General features: G+C 53.5%; 1 protein-coding gene across 2 annotated transcripts; it reads left to right on the top strand.

Annotated features, from left to right (window-relative positions):
• The first annotated feature begins 1,341 nt into the window (after positions 1-1,341).
• On the top strand, positions 1,342-16,712 carry Mtch1 (mitochondrial carrier 1). Of its 2 annotated transcripts, none has more exons than XM_075979740.1 (12): positions 1,342-1,692; positions 6,047-6,131; positions 8,326-8,432; positions 8,652-8,729; positions 8,955-9,012; positions 9,273-9,324; positions 10,293-10,352; positions 12,359-12,452; positions 13,472-13,519; positions 13,631-13,698; positions 13,887-13,962; positions 16,013-16,712. In XM_075979740.1, exons 1-12 carry the CDS (start codon positions 1,372-1,374, stop codon positions 16,082-16,084), a joined length of 1,119 nt encoding a protein of 372 aa, XP_075835855.1. In that variant the 5' UTR covers positions 1,342-1,371; the 3' UTR covers positions 16,085-16,712. The 2 variants fall into 2 exon arrangements, with proteins under 2 accessions (XP_075835855.1, XP_075835854.1); XM_075979739.1 differs by having other exon boundaries at positions 1,343-1,692; positions 12,359-12,503.
• Positions 16,713-16,810: the final 98 nt, after the last annotated feature.

Here is a 16,810-nt window from a genome sequence, read left to right as displayed (position 1 = left end):
CCGCCTCCTGAGTACTGCTGGTTTACAAGTGTGAGCCACCACACTTGACTGTTTGCATCTAAGTTTCTTTGTCTGGTTCGTTCACTTAGGAAGGATTTCTCTGAAGATATACTTTGTATGCATCCCTATATTTGGGGTCGTGGAAGACAGACATTAATACCAGCCAATACAATACAGCTCCCTGTAAGGGAGTCACAGGCTGCAAGAGCCACGGGGCCCAATGGTGGGCAGTCAGATTCAGACAGAAAAGCAAGGCTTAGGGGGAAATGCCAAGGAAAAGCCCACGGAAGGAAAGGATTTGGGTGGGGAAGTGTCAGGAAGGTGAGGTAAATCCCTCCCCTTCCCTCATCCTGGAAAGCGGTCTTCCGGGTATAGTCCTGCGCTATGAACTTGACTTGAAGGTCCCCATAAAGAAGTTAAATCAGAATCCAGGCAAGAGGAAATCACTTAAAGTCTGTCTGTGAAAAGGTAGAAGGTTTAATGATACAGTGAAGTGAAACCCTCCCCTGCCCCCACTCACTGCCCCCCCAGGGGAGGATGGACAAGTCTGGGTAGGGGAAGCAGAATGGGAGGTGGAAGAAGCTCACTAGCAGGGGAAACTGTAAGGTTCTGAAAATGACAACCGGTTGTTGTCGGAAGAGGCGGTGTTGGTGGCAGTGATGGGCTTTTTTCGTGGGCAATCATGAACAGATGCACATGCCTGGCTAAAGATTGTCCTCAGGAATGAACTAGCAACAGAATTAAGGGCAGGCAAAGGGCCTATGTGCCTGCTCACGCTAAGGTCCAGAAAATTATATTATTGGGCAAGGCTAGACTACCAGAGCGCTGCTGGGCTGGCTCAAAGGTGGGATCAAGTCACAAACAAAAACAAGACACTCGCTGGAGGAAGCACCTTCCAGGAAGGTGGCTGTGAGGACTGCACTTAAGCCCTGCAAAACACCGTGTTCCAGCCACTAGACCAGAGCTACTCTAGGCCCAGTTATTTAGTTACAAAACACACCCAGCATGCGGCCTGCGCCAGTGCACAAGCCACGGGTTCTCCTAACCCTCACCGGCCATGAGTTACTCAAATACTGAGGGGTTTCTACTCAGGCCCGGGGAGCTCGCTGGAGGGGCGCAGAGGCAGGCCGCAGAGGCGCTCATCAGTAGGCACAACTGCGGCGACAGGCCTGGTCCGCAAAGGGGCGGGCTGCACAAGAATGGGCTCCGGGCGGACGAGGCAAGGCAGCAGAGCAGTGCTGGATGGCACAGGCCAGCCAGCCACGCCCCCTTCTCCCCGCGGCGCGAGTGGTGCCGCCCGGCCCCGCCCCTTGACGCCAGAGGGGGCGTGCCTATCACCACGTGACGGGGAGTGTCCTGCCGCCTGGCGCCATGGGGGCTTCGGACCCGGAAGTGGCGCCTTGGGCTCCCGGCGGCGCCGCGGGGATGGCGGGAGCCGGAGCAGGAGCAGGAGCTCGCGGCGGCGCGCCGGCGGGAGTCGAGGCCCGCGCTCGCGACCCGCCGCCCGCGCACCGCGCTCACCCTCGCCACCCTCGGCCCGCGGCTCAGCCGTCGGCGCGCAGGATGGACGGCGGCGCGGGGGGTCCGGGCTCCGGGGACAACGCCCCGACCACCGAGGCGCTGTTCGTGGCGCTGGGCGCGGGCGTGACGGCTCTGAGCCACCCGCTGCTCTATGTGAAGCTGCTGATCCAGGTGCGGCCGATGGGCGCCGCGGGAGGATGGCGATGGGGGTGTGCGATATGGGGGTGCAGGGAGGGGGCTAAGGGACGCGGGTGACAGACGTGGGAAGGGAAGGGATTTGGGGTGCAGGAAGGGGCTAAGGGACGCGGGTGACAGATGTGGAGTAGGAAGAGATTTGGGGGTTCAGGGAGGGGGCTAAGGGACGCGAGAGACAGACGTGGGATAGGAGGGGATTGGGGGTGCAAGGAGGGGGGCGATAAGATATGGGAGATATATAGTCGGAGGCAGTAGGCTTGAGATTACGAAGGGTAATGGATTTGGGGTGCGAGAAGTAACCACAGAGCTGGGGGAGGGCCGAGAAGTTTTGGTAAAAGAGGAGGGCTGGGGACGTAAGCAAAGTGTTTAAAAGGTGAATCCATTTGGGGCAGAGGACAACGGGGCTCTGGATTTATAGGGATGGATAAAAGCGCTTTTGAGGGACAAAGGAGTGGGTACTGGAGCCAAAAATCTGGGAGAGAATGCAACAGGAAAGAGCGATCGGTTTACTTGAGAAGGGGGCTGTGGATTTGATGGCGACGACAGATTTGGTGGGAGAAGGGGCCTCCGCATTGGGGGAATAGAGCGGCGGTAGCGACGAGTCTGGAGAGGGGAGCCAGAAAGCGGCTTTCAGGGGGAAGGGGATGACGCATTTAGGAGAGGAAGGAAATGGAATTGCAGTGGTTGTGTCTGCGTGGGTGGGAATGGGCAGAAAGGGCAGTGGGATAGGCACAATAGGTAAGGGCCAGCTAAAACCGGAGCCAAGGTAGGGATGCCTAGACTCGAGGATGCTTGGGCTTATAACGTTTTTGTGTGTTTGTTTTTCTTGTTGCCAGCGATGCAGTTCAGAAAGAGGATGATGGGAGGATAAAGGCAGGATGGGGGATGGGGGAGGTGGAAGAACGTGTTCATTTGGCAGAACTGAGTGGGTGTGATGGAGGTGGGGACACTTTGATTGGCATGGTTCAGTCTCAGACTGATAGCCAGAGATGTTTTCTAGAAATTTCCAGTTCAGAGGAGTGGAGGATGGGTAGTGAAAATTGAGATGGAGACCCAGCTAAGATCTGAGGATTGATTTAAGGCAAGTGGGTGTGAGATTTTACTGTCCTTGTAATAGAACTGAGAGAATCAGGAATGCGTTTGGAATAAGAAGGCCTTGAGAATGGGAATCATTGAAGCTCTGGGGGATGGGGGATGGGGATGTAGAAACTGGAATTTGACTAGAAAATATGACAAGCAATGAGAAGACGCAATCAGGGCCACTGGGCATCAAACTGACAGGTTTGGAGGTGGCTGATGGGGCATTACAGCATTAGGTTTTCCAGCATGCTGAGCCTCAGCTTAGGAGAGACACTGACTGCGCTTTGGAGGTATTTTGAGTTGAGCTGATGGGTTAAGAGTTGAATGCTGGACCTTACAATGGCAGGTGGAGTGTCTGTGGGGTGGGGTGGGAGGACTGCTGGGTGCCAGGAATGGGTGGGCTTCATGGGAGGGCAGTGGGAAGTGGCTTATCACTGGGTGGTGTTAGTGTGCAGGTCTGAAAAGAAGAATGACATAAAAGGGTTTTGGAAAAGGACCTGGAGAATGAGTGGGAGTGCCAAGGGCAGTGAGACCTCGATGGCAGGGGTGTGGACTGGAGAGCTCTGTTGGGGGGTGACAGCTAAGGGCGAGAGCTTAATGGATATAGCTTAGCAATCAGAGTAACACTGAAAAAAAGTAATAATAATGACAGGTTGTCTTTTGCAGGGAGCAGGTGTGCAGTGCTAGATGGAGGTTGCCTACAGTGAGGGCAAGAAAACGTAAGGCCTTAGATCAAGACTGTGGGTGTCAGGGTGGAGGGGAAGAAAACGTAAGGCCTTAGATCAAGACTGTGGGTGTCAGGGTGGAGGTGGCACAGGCTTGAAGGTGGTGAACTGGCTCTGCTGGTACTAGGTTCACAATGCTAGATGTGGTCAGGACACACACAAACACATTTGGGTGAGCATGACTTGGGAACAGATCATGGAGAACTTGATCGTGGCTAACAGTGTGCCTTTGGTGGACATTACGAAAATAGACTCTCAGCCAGGCGGTGGTGGCGCATGCCTTTAATCCCAGCACTCGGGAGGCAGAGGCAGGTGGATCTCTGTGAGTTCAGGGCCAACCTGGTCTACAGAGCGAATTCCAGGACAACCAGGGCTACACAGAGAAACCCTGTCTGGGGTCAAAATCAAGAAAATGCACTCAGCAGATTTGGGTGCCGTGAGCATGTGTGGCTGGGGGACAGGTTTCAGGGCTGGGCTGGAGCTGGAGAGGTGAGCCTGGGAGGACAGCTCTGTAGCAAGAGCCTGGGGCTGCAAGTTAGGAGCACAGAGGAAGGACCCAACACTACTGAAGGAAGATGGCAGGAACTTCAGACTAGAAGAAAAACTCTGGAAGGGAAAGCTGTTTGCCTGGCTCACCTGACTCTTCCCTGGATAAGCTCTGCAGGCTGCACTTTTTAATTTTAAAGACCTCACAATGAAAGGGTTTTGAAATTTTACAGTCGGGGTCTGTGAGATGGTTAGCGGCAGGTAGGCCACTCGTTGCTCAAACCTGAGGGTGTGAGTTCAACCCCTGGAACTTACAATCAAGGTGTCAAGAGAAAATCTGACTCCAGAGGTCCACGTACACAATGATAATAAAATAAGAATTAAACATTTGCGAGCAGTCATCTTTAGTATGTCTCAGAGGCACACCCACAGGAACAGGGTAAACTTTGAAACCCCTTCCTAATGAAGATAAAGAAACAGCAGCAGGCAGCAAAGGGCCAGTGTGGTTTACAAGGCCAGGCCTCCTAAACTGTGGGCTTTGTCCTCTGCCACATCCAGCAGGTGCCACTCCGGTCTGTGCTGAGGGCACAAGGCTAGTGTGCCACCCTTGTGCCAAGTATGGTGTCCTCACCCCCACATAGGCACTGGTCTGTACCCCTCACCTGCTGGTAGAAGTTTCTCATTGATTGGCAAAATATTAGCACCCTGGCCCCTCCACAGGGGCCTCATGTAGGTGTGGCTGACTCAGTCCTCTTGCTGGCCCTCTGTGGGACAGACAGATCCTCGGTGATAATGCTCTGCTCTACAGTCTGCGGAAACAGGCCCTCTTGTCCTCGGGATACAGGGTGATTGAGATCTTGCTTGCTAAGCCTGGGACTGGCAGGGACAGATGGGGAGGTATTTGCCGGAGCCATAGAGGAACCGGGTAGTTGGCAGCAGAGCTGAGACCCAAGGCTGCCGTTTTGTCATTGTGGTGGGAATTAGGCAGGAATGAAGTTTTCTCCTGAAGATGGGAATGAATAGATTCATCTCAGAGGATAGGGGGCTGCAGGTCAGCGGATTAGTAAAGACATTGCTGTCAATTGTGATAGATGACCTGAGTTCAAGCCCCAGAACCCTGAGTTCCAGGACACTACACAGTGAAACCCAGTCTTGGGTGGGGGATCTCCAGAACCCGCATGACAGAAAGAGAACCAGTTTCTGCAAATTGTCCTATGACTTCCGCTTGTATGCCATGACACACAAGTGCACATAAGTTAAGTGTTAAAAAAATTTAAACAGTCGGGCAGTGGTAGCACACACCTTTAATCCTAGTACTTGGGAGGCAGAGGCAGGCAGATCTCTGAGTTCGAGGCTAGCCTGGCCTACAGAGCTGAGTTCTAGGATAGCCAAGGCTACACAGAGAAACCCTGTCTCAAAAACCAAACAAACTTAAATGTGTATCTCTGGGCCAATGAGATGACTCTGGGTAAAGACACCCGAGGACTTGTATTGACTCCAAAGGATCTACATGGTGGAAGGAGAGAACCAGCTCAGCAAATTGTCCTCTGACCTCCATTGCACACCTGGATGTGTGTGCCCGTACACAAATACACAGGGATGTAAAACAAGTGTAATAAAGCAACCTGAGTTCTATCTCGGAACCCACCTCAGAGCAGAAGAGAATCAGCTCCACAAAGTTGTCCTCTGAGCACGGACATCTCAATCTCCCTCCTTCCATCCTCCACACAGTCATAGACTACAATGTAGCAAAAGGCTCTTAAGTAGTAAAATGTATCCCTCCTTCCATCCTGCACACAGTCATAAACTACAATGTAGCAAAAGGCTCTTAAGTAATGAAATGTAAGCCAGTGTGTGTACTGAGATCATCTAGCATCTAGATTGTGGGATTGAGGCCAGGGTGGGACCTTAGTCTAGGCATTGATGAAGGGTATCAGCTGGTGCTCCCAGGGAGGTGTAGTTTAGTTGCGCATGTGTAGGAGGTAGCAGCGAGGGAGGTGCCTTAGAGTGACCCTGTCCTTTGTCTGTTGATTCTGAAGGTGGGTCATGAGCCGATGCCCCCCACCCTTGGGACCAATGTGCTGGGGAGGAAGGTCCTCTACCTGCCGAGCTTCTTCACTTACGGTGAGTGCCACAGGCCCAACTAGCCTTGGGAGCCTGCTGTGCAGCCTGGCACCAGGAGCTAGAGCCAGCTCCAAGGAGGGGACCTGAGAGTGGCCCGAGGCAGAGGAGTTGGGTGGGAGCCTATTGGTGCTGCAGCCCAGGCTGCAGGACACAGGCTGTTTCTAGAACTGGGCATTGGTGGTGGTGGTGGGGGAATTCTCTATAGATACGCAAACTTGTGCAACCGCTTGTCTGCTCCAGCCCCACGAATGGCACTGGTTCCTCCCTGTGGGGAGGTTGGTCTGACGAGATATCACCTCTCTGGCTGCGCTGTTGTTCTCAGGCTGTGGGTGACAGCTGGCTAGGACATGGTAGGATCTGCCATAGCTGTGTCTCCCTGTCCCCTCCTGCCAGCACAAGGGATCTTAAAATGCCTTTCCGAGTTTACTGCCTGAGTCCCATTACGGACCTCTCTTACCCATTTGGCTAATCTAGAATGTTCTTTCTGAATCTCCCTTGCTACATAACCTGGTTCTTGACCTCTGAGCCACCTTCTCCAACACACATTAAATGTTGGCAGAACCACAGGTCAGGTTCTTTTCCAATTTTGCCTCCAGTTCTGAGTGTAGCATCGAGGCCCAGGTAGAATGGCCATTTTGTGGGGACATGTGTTTGTGTTTCTTTAAGATCATTGATGTCGGGGGAACTATGCAAATAGAGCACCCCCACCCACCATTGTACACAAAGATAGTGAGCGCAGACACGTGGTAACCCAGCTTTCTCAGATTTGTCCATGGCAGCTGGCGCCGCTAGGAAGGACTCATGTCTGATGTCATGCCTGTTCACATGGGACCGTCCTGACCTTCATCTAAGGGTCCCTCCTTGCTAGTGTGAGCCAGGTTCTGGGGTGCCCCCACCCAGGTTTTATAAATGTTTCAGATCAGATGTCAAGAACGGATGTCTGCTGGGCTCTTCTGGACACTGGCTGCTCCTGGATCAGGAAGTGCCGGCTGTCTGGCTGTCTAGAACTGTCTGGCCAGTGTCTCCTCCTCCCCCACAGCTGTGGACATTGTGTGGTGTAAGGCTGGAATCCCTGGGGGTTTGCAGGCTCTGCAGAAAGGGCTTGAGGAGTTGGGACGGCGCAGCTCTGAAGAAGGCTTCTGGACAGTGCTGTCTCCTTGTACTGGACAGCTGAGCACAGAAGTGGGGAAATCTGGGAGCTGGTTCTGTGAGAGCCTGCTCCTCAGTCCAGGGCTGAGCTCTGCTCAGTTCATTGTCTAGCCTCTGGCACCCTCATCTCCTCCTTCCCTGCCCCCCTCCTCAGGAAGCTGTTTATGCAGGTAACAGGTGTACCGCCTGTCCCTAGAAGCCCTTGCTGGGTGTGACGTGGAGTCACCTGGCAGCTATGCTGCAGAGGAGAAAAGGGCACACGTGCTCGTCACTGCCTGTGTGCGTCATGTTTGTGTTCTGTGCTAGAGAGCTGACGTCACAGGTCTGAAAGGGGATCCAATTGAGGGAATATTCTGTTGGCTTCCAGGGTTTAGAGAAGCACGTTACCTTCTTGAACATGGATTAAATGTAAAGTAGGGAGTGCAAGACATGTCACACTGAGTGTGACATACAGCAGTGGGGACAGGAAGTCCCGATTGCCACCTGACCATCCGGGGTCTCCCCCCCAGTGCTGCTCTGTTTCTGCCGTGTCCCTTACTAACAGGAGCCAGAGGTGTCAAGTGTCCTAGGTACAGCACAGCATGGTAACAGTTACAGCGTGGCCCACAGACCTTCCTAGGCCTGTCTAACTAACCATGCCCTTCCTTTCCCCCTCCCTTAGGTAGGGAAGGTCATCTCTGCTTGTGGGCACCCCACCCCCACCCCAAGAAAAATAAAAGCAGCTGAAATTGGTTTTGGATTACAGCATTCCAGCTGCTGAGTTGAGAAACGACAGTTGAGTTTGCCAAGTAGTTTTCAAAGCTAAGGAAAAGAAAGAAAGGAAGCACGAAAGAAGTCAGATGGGCTTATTTGTCAGAAGAACGGTGGAGCGTTTTACCAAAAGAGACAGATCAGGTGACACTTGGGGTCGGAGCTGGCTTGTGTCAGACCCTGGACACACACCCTGGCTGCGTTTAGCAGTGTTGGGAAACCACTCGTCTGGGTGTGTGGTCCAGCAGTGGTGTCCTGGGCTGGGCGTGATGCCACCCTCTTTGCCTTCTTACAGCCAAGTACATTGTCCAGGTGGATGGGAAGATAGGGCTGTTCCGGGGCCTGAGCCCCCGCCTGATGTCCAACGCCCTGTCCACTGTCACCCGGGGCAGCATGAAGAAGGTGAGCAGTGACCCAGGGTTCCCCAGGCTCCGGTCAAGGTCAGGTGCAGTCTGCCGGCCCTGGTCCCACATCTCCACGCAGACTCCAGTGCATAGCCCCTGGGCTTGTGCTTGGGAGGCCCCTACCCCACAGTCCTCCCTCTTTCCCATAGCTGTGGCAGCTTTATGGTGTCTTTGCCCCTTAGGCGCTCATCTGACTCATGACTCTGTCTGTGGCCAGGTTTTCCCTCCAGACGAGATGGAGCAGGTTTCCAATAAGGACGACATGAAGACTTCGCTGAGGAAAGTTGTGAAAGAGGTTGGTGCCAAGGGACAGAGAGGAGACTTCTCATCCCCAGGTGGACACTGCAGGGGATCTCCTTCCCTAAAGTCCATGAAGCTGCTCTGGCCCAGGGTGGCAGTACACCTCGGGGAGCCGCAGGGTGGGGGCGGGCCGCATCTGTGGTAGACTCAGGCCTGAGGAGGGAATCCGAGTTGTTTCCCTGTGGGTAGAAGCCTGACGTCTCCACCTCCTCTCTCACAGACGTCCTATGAGATGATGATGCAGTGTGTGTCGCGCATGCTGGCCCATCCTTTACATGGTGAGGCCCTGCTGCTGAGCCCGCTACAGCGCAGTGGGTGGGGTGGGCTGGTCCCTCCCGGACACAACAGAAGCAGTGGTAGATGATGACTGGGAAGACTGGCGGGGGGCTGGGAGGGAGGAGACTGGCTGTGCCCTTCCACAGGCGATACTGTGGCTGTGGGGTCCGAGGGCCACCTCTCCTGAGCTGCACTGGATGCCCCAGGGGTCGGGTGCCAGCAGTTTCCCTCCAGGTCACCCCAGTGCTTTCTCTCTCCTCAGTCATCTCAATGCGCTGCATGGTACAGTTTGTGGGACGGGAGGCCAAGTACAGGTAGGTAATTCTTGAATGTATTCTTCTGGCGGGGGATAGCTTGTTTACCGACTCACTTCTGAGGAAAGTCCCTGCCTCCCGTGATTTTCTAAATGAGCCTCAGCTCCTTGCAGAGTGGAGTGCGGAGCCTCAATGCCCTGTGCTGGAGTCTGTTTGGGTTAGGTGTGAGCTGGGGTTCCCTCCTGAGCCCCTCAGTTTTTCTGGCTCCCAAAACCTGGCTTTCTGCTCTTCTCATCCGCCACTGAGAAGCTCCCTTCTCCTCATACACCCAGATTCAGCTCAGGCCGGGAGGCCCAAGCACACAGCCTTTTCCGCTGCTGTTTCCTGACTTGGGTTGTTTTCTACAGCCAGGATGCTTGGCTTTGGGTTCACTCATGGGAGTTGATTCCCCAGACTGAGATATAAGGTTGGTAAATGACCCGAAGGGACAGCTTGGCTGAAACCCCAGTGGGTCAGGCCACCGTCACGAGAAGAACAGAGGGTATGATAGGGCTGGGAGCCGCCACCAGGCTTGTACGCCTGCCTCTTCCACCTGGGCATTGCAGCGCCTCTGTGCAGGCCAGCTGTTTCCAGCCACAGGTCAGAGGTGGCTGCAAAGCCAGGAAGCCGTAGCCTGCCCGCTAATCTGCAGGCAGCCGCAGGGCTCTTGACCCCAGGCTTGCTGAGTGAGAGGACTGAAGTGTGTTTTCCTGGGTTGACCCCAGGCCCTCCAGATGCAGTGTCCTCTGCTGCCCGGTGCAGTTGATCTTGTCTGCTCTCACTCGCCTTTCTGTCTTCTGCCCCGTGGGTTGCTGCGCCCCAGCGTCCATGAGTGGTTTAATAAATTCATCTCACCCCAAAAGAAGGCTGCTTCTCCCCTGGGGTCCTTCCTGGTGACAGACTCCCACTCTGGCTTGTGCTTGCTGATCTGAGCAAGGCTGGAGGGTGGCCTTTTGCTAGATGACCTTGTCTCCATTTTGCCTCCCCAGTGGTGTCCTGAGCTCCATTGGAAAGATTTTCAAGGAGGAGGGACTGCTGGGATTCTTCGTGTACGTGAGTCTATCCCTGTACCAGCCACACATGGCTCCGCTAACAGGTGTGCCCTCCTCACTACAGAGTGGGCCAGGCTCAGCAGCTGCTGCCCAGCTGTGTTGCACTCCATAGCATGGTGGAGACCAGAGCTGCCCATGTGACCTGGAAGGGTCATAGCTTAGGTGAAAAGGGACATGGAGCGTGGCGTGCCTGAGGGCCTAGGCTCTGTACCCAGCACCACACACACAATCTCATGCTAGGGAGAGGAGGAGCTAGCCAGCCCCTGCCAGGCCTCATCTGGGCTCTGGGGTTGCCAGGGACACAGAACTCGACTTCAGAAAGTTCTGCATAGTCCTTGGCGTCGTTGCCAAAGGTGACTGTCAAGCTACGACTTGGACTAAGGATTGGGTGTTGGCAGTGGGGCTCTGTTCTGACAATTAGTGGACTTTGAATGCTCAGTATGATTTGCTCAGAAGTCCATGTTTCTGACTTCTTATAACAAGTCAGAAAACCTGACCCTGTTGGGCCTATGTTTCCACAGAGCAGCCATTAACAGAGGGACAGAGGCCTGTATCTCTGGGTATATGATCTCCTGAGGGCCACAGACCCGGCACTGTTGGTTTTGAGCCCAGCTTACTTACCACAAAGAAAGATCAGACCATAAAGACTTTTCAGAAAGAATATGTGTCAGGCAGCCAAGGAGGCAGGCTGACAGTGTGGCTTTTGTTTTGCTACTTGAAGGTCTAGGCAGTGGCATACAGTGGTCATGCGCATTGTCGGAGACCAGCTTTGACAAAAATGCCACTTACTAGAGTAGAAGCATGGGGATCAGAAAAGTAAAGAAGATAAAGATGCAAGTGGAAATAATAACACAGAAACACAGATAGTACCTGGAGGGAGTTCCAGTGAATGCTGAAATCGTCCGCGTTTAATTTCCAACTGCTTAAAATGCCTGACCCCAAAAGCTAGGAGTAAGATACAAACTGCATTAACGTGATACGAGGAAATGAACAGACCAGTTGTAGGTAACATTTTGTTGCTAGAATAAGACAAGTAACACACCCTCGATCAGTTAAGTGTTGCTCAGCTCTAAATGGCGATGGAGCAAGGTTGAGAAACCCATCCATCCCTGTACTCACACCCTGTGTAAGAGTGTGGCTTCAAGTGCCTGGTCCATCAGATTGTGACACTCCAGCCCTGGGCAGCTCGTGACTGGGGTCCTCGCAGCACATGCTTGTTGTGGGTGGCTTTGGAGAAGGGATGCATATAGGTACAGTCTCTGCACCCACTGGAGAGTGATGCCTCCGCTGAGATGTTTGTTGACTGCCCTCCGAACACTGGTGTGTGACTTAGTTAACTTTCTTGGATTAATTTTTGTGTGTGTTGCTTTTATGTGTGTGCCTGTGAGTTTGTGTGTGCCAGGCGTACACAGGAGCCATGGTGCCAGAGGAAGTCTCAGATCCCTACAACTAAAGTCAAGCCGGGTCCTTTGTAAGAGCAAGAGCCCTCTAAACTGCCTGGCCATCTCTCTGGCACCTCAGCAACTTCGCAGGGAACCTTGTGATCCAGAGAGTGATTTGCCCTGAAGGCCATCTCCACAGGGAAGCTGTCCTTGCAAGCACTTGTGTGGTGCATTGCAAACACTTGCATGGTGCATTGCAAGCACATGCATGACGCATTGTTGGTGGAACATTCCAGGGTGAAGGACAGAGACACTGAGTGGTTCACTGAGAGTTGGTCTGGTGAGTGACCAGGAGAAGCTGCCAGCTGCCAGGCATTCCTTTGTGACCTGTATTTGCCAGGTGTGGCTGCTATCACACTGGGACACCAGGGCTTCTGAGGGAAGCTTATGATACCACTCATCAGTTTGTGACACCTAAGACCTCCATGTGGGAGGAGGACCGCCGCTGTTCCCCCAGGCCTCCCCAAGGCTGGGCCTGGGTGCTGCAGGTGTAAGCTGGATGCAGCCTTCCCAGCTCCTGGGTCTCGACCCTGCTCATCTCTGCTCACCTTGTTTTTTTAGCGGCTTAATCCCTCACCTCCTGGGCGATGTGGTTTTCTTGTGGGGCTGTAACCTGCTGGCCCACTTCATCAATGCCTACCTGGTGGATGACAGCGTGAGTGACACCCCAGGGGGGCTGGGGAACGACCAGAATCCAGGTTCCCAGGTTGGTTGGAACAAGGGCTTGCCTTTCTTTCTGTGTGCTGACGCCCAGGGGCTGGGACAGGCTGGGACTTGGGGATTTTCTTGACCTGGATGAGAGGGGGCCCTGATTGTCCCTGGCGCTGGGGAAATGATACCCTGACCCCTGCCTGAGATAAAGTAAAGGAATTCGGTCTCTGTAGTGTTAGAAGTGGGCCCTGGTTTATCCAAAGCTTTGGCAGATGAGGGCAGCTAGTAGCTACAGTTCTTTAACCTTCAGACATCCTGCTTTAAAACCCACTGTGAGCCGGCCAGTGGTGGCACACGCCTTTAATCCCAACACTCGGGCGGCAGAGGCAGGGGATCTTGGAGTTTGAGGCCAGCCTGATCTATAGAGTGAGTTCCAGGACAGCTAGGGCTATACAGAGAAACCATGTCTCAAAAATCAAACAAAAAAATCTCACTGTGGCCTGGCATGTAATCACAGCACTTGGGAGCAGAGGCAGGAGAATATGTAGTCAAGGCCATCCCAGGCTGCCCCTCCGTGACCATAGTGACCTTTGGTCCTGGCAGCACAGGTGTGCTATCCTGGGCCAGCTGGTGCCCTCTGTGTCAGCCTGCAGACCTCACCTGCAGGGGTCAAGCATCAGAAGGCCTGGGCACTTGATAGTTTGATGGCTTCTGCTCAAGCAAGATAAGGATTAGGGACTCACAACAGGTTAGGGTTCTGACAGCAGGAATGGCCAGACCTGGAAGGATAGGGGAGGGAATCATTTGGTCATTCATGGTCCTGGGGGAGACTGGTGGGTGGATCTTCCCCGCCCGTTCAGTGTCTACAAATTAAAGCAGTTTTGTGGAGATACATCCTCATCTACAGGAATCGCCCTGGAAAAGGGGGTGTGGAGGGTGAGATGAGGCCAGGTGAGGGTACCACAGACCTAAAGTCTGCCCCTAACATCCCTGTGGTAAACACTGCTTCCTTTCTGTCTACAGTTCAGCCAGGCCCTGGCCATCAGGAGCTATACCAAGTTTGTGATGGGGGTAAGTCCTGCTGACTGCCTTCTTAGGCCAGGGTGGGCTGGAGGCAGGTCTCACTGGGCCTGGAGGACCCGGCAAGGGGCATGCTGGCACTGAGGTCTGTCTGTCTTTCAGATTGCAGTAAGCATGCTGACCTACCCCTTCCTGCTTGTTGGAGATCTCATGGCTGTGAACAACTGTGGGTAAGTGTGTACCCTTCCACCTAGCCCCCTGCCAAGGCTGCGGGGATATCCAGATGAGCCCTTGCAGCCCCTCCACCTACACATAATTTCCTGTGGGTTAGCATGGTGTCGGGGTGGGCATAGGGCACAGCGCCTGAGTTCTCTGCCCTCTTTGACGATGTGTCTGAGGACCCCTGTTCTCCCTCCAGGCTGCAGGCTGGACTCCCTCCTTATTCCCCTGTGTTCAAGTCCTGGATCCACTGCTGGAAGTACCTGAGCGTGCAGGTGAGCAGCTGGAAGCGGTGTGTATGGGGAGGTGTTCTTGGCTGCTCTGGAGGAGCTGGCTTGTGAGAGGGTAAAGGAGACACACCTGCTCTACCTGCTCTGAGACATTCACAAGGTCACCTTTCAAAAAGGCCTCAGTACTAAGTAGGTACTAAGTAGTCTCAGCTCTGGCTGAGAGGAGAAAGTCACATGAGGCTGAAGTTCAGGGCCTGGGCAACAGTGAAAACCTGTGAGCAAAGGGCCAGGCGGTGGTGGCACACGCTTTTTAATCCCAGCACTCAGAGACAGAGGCAAGCAGATCTCTGTAAGTTCGAGGCCAGCCTGGTCTAGAAGAGCTAGTTCCAGGACAGGCTCCAAAGCTACACAGAGAAACACTGTCTCGAAAAAATAAATGCTGTACCCTCTTTGGAGTTGGTAGCTAGCAGAGACCAAGAATTCACTCCCCTAGTAAGAAGGGCGTCTGGGATGCCTTCAGCCAAACTCCTTCATGGGCCCTTTCTGGACCTGGGGGATCTTCAAGTTCAGCTGGGTCTGATGGGAGTCTGGCAGGGACAGCCATGGTTTCTGGGGCTCTGTACTGAAGCCTCCTGCTTGGCTATAGCTTTTGGGGGTCAGTGGCCAGGGACCAAGCTCATGACTAGGGGCAGGTGCTTGCCTTTTCTTGGCTTTACTTTGCTACCAGTCAAATGAAGCTCTGGCCTGAGAAGAGCCAAGAGTGCCGAGTGCCCTTTAGGTAGAGAATAGGTGGAATCCCCGGGGTGAGGTGGCTCAGTGGGTAAAGGTGCTTGCTCTGCAAGCCCGACAGCCAGAGTTCATCCCCAGAATCCACCCAAAGGTGGAGGAGAGAGAGCTGACTCCTCAAAGTTGTCCTCTGCCCTGCACACGTGAGCCCTAGTGCATGCACACCTCACCCCCAGCATATGCACACACAATAACCATTTTAAAAAATTAATCTTTTCTCGGAGGGAGAAGCAGAGTAAGAGGCAAAGTTCCCTCCAGCAGCACTAGTTGGGCTGCACCTCTCAGCCTCCCCATGGGGATTCGGAGAGCAGGAGGGTTCCTGCAGGGTTGGGGCTGAGGTTCCTGCTCAGCCATAGGTACTAGAGCCCCCAGGCATAAGGGAACACTTTCGTTTGGAGAGTGAACCCAGTGCCTTGTGCGTGCTAGGCAAGCACTCTACCACTGAGCTAGATCCATTTTCAGCTTCCCTTTTTTTTTTGTTTATTTATTTATTTATTTTTGATTTGGTTTGGTTTTCAAGAGCAGGTTTCTCTGTCTAGCTCTGGCTGTCCTGGAACTCACAGAGATCAGCCTGACTCTGCCTCTCGAGCGTTGGGACTAAAGGTGTGCACCACCACTGCTTATCTCTCATTCCCCCCCTCTTTTTTTTTAATCATAAACTGATTGGCCCATTAGTTCAGGCTTCTTATTAACTCTTATAATTTATATTTTCCCATTATTCTTATCTGTGTTAGCCACATGTCTCAGTACCTTCTTCAGCAGTATAGTCATATCTTGCTCCTTCTGTAGTCGGACAGGAATGCAGAGGAATGGGCTTTCCTCTTCCCTGAATTCTCCTGTTCTCATTTCCCTGCCTATACTTCCTGTCTGGCAACTGGTCTCATCCCCCTTTTACCTTTTTTTTTTTTTCTTTTTTTTGGTTTTTCGAGACAGGGTTTCTCTGTAGCTTTGGAGCCTGTCCTGGAACTAGCTCTTGTAGACCAGGCTGGCCTCCAACTCCCAGAGATCCACCTGCCTCTGCCTCCCGAGTGCTGGGATTAAAGGCGTGTGCCACCACCGCCTGGCCCCCTTTTACTTTTTATTTTTAGACAGGGTTTCACTAAGTTGCTCAGGCTGGCCATGAACTTGCTTTGTGGACCGGACCAACCCTGAATTAGTCTTGCTGGTAAAGGCAGCATCTGTCCCTGCTTTCATGATTGTGTGTTGTCCTTTGCACCCTTTCTTGTGGCTCTGGGCCTCTGAGCCTCTTCTTCTTTTACTCTGAGGATGTACGGCCTCGTTCCCACTGACTGCTCCTTTTCTCCTGCAGGGCCAGCTCTTCCGTGGCTCCAGCCTGCTTTTCCGCCGGGTGTCATCAGGATCATGCTTTGCCCTTGAGTAACCTAAGTCGCCTGACCAAACATTTATGGGGTCTTGGCCTACCCCTGGTGAGGGCCTGGGGGACTCCAGCCCAGTCCGGCTTCATGTCCATATTTGCCATGTGTCTGTCCAGATGTGGGGCTGCTGGAGGTGGTTCACCTGGGACCTGAGGACGCCTGGGGAGCAGAGGTGGGGAAGAATCCCCTCCTGCCCGGAGGTACTTGAATCTATCTTGTACAAGGGCAGAGAAAGGCTGTGGAGGCAAAGGTCATGGGCAAAGGCTTATGGGATCAGGTCCCTCCACCTCCAGCTCAGCTCACCCTGCCACTCAGCCAGAAGCACCCGTTCCTGCTTTGTAAATAGGGCACCGTCATGCCTGGGCCTGTGCTGGGAGGCTAGCGCCGTGTCCGGCCCTTGTCCTCAACACTACTTTTCTGATTGAAGGGCAGTGCCTTCTCCTGATTGGGAAATCATGTGACTGCTAAGACTATCCCTCTCATTCGCTTGTCTGTGACGCTGACACCAAGTGTGAGGGTTCTGTCACCTGTGCAGTGTGTGAATACACACGGGTCACGCAGGCCAATGTCTAGTCCTCCCCTCATGATAGATGACCCCATCTCCTCAAATAAATGTATTGGTGGTGATTTGGACTTTTGTGGGAGCCTCTTTATTCTGTGAGCTTCGCCAGACCCTTGTGCTGATGTCTTAGGTCTCTGGACTGCCAGCGTTTGCCCAGAGGTGTGACATG

Source organism: Microtus pennsylvanicus, chromosome 7, assembly GCF_037038515.1.
Source record: "Microtus pennsylvanicus isolate mMicPen1 chromosome 7, mMicPen1.hap1, whole genome shotgun sequence".
Lineage (NCBI taxonomy): Eukaryota > Metazoa > Chordata > Mammalia > Rodentia > Cricetidae > Microtus > Microtus pennsylvanicus.
Note: the sequence above shows the minus strand (reverse complement) of the source record. Positions and strands in the feature narration are given on the sequence as shown.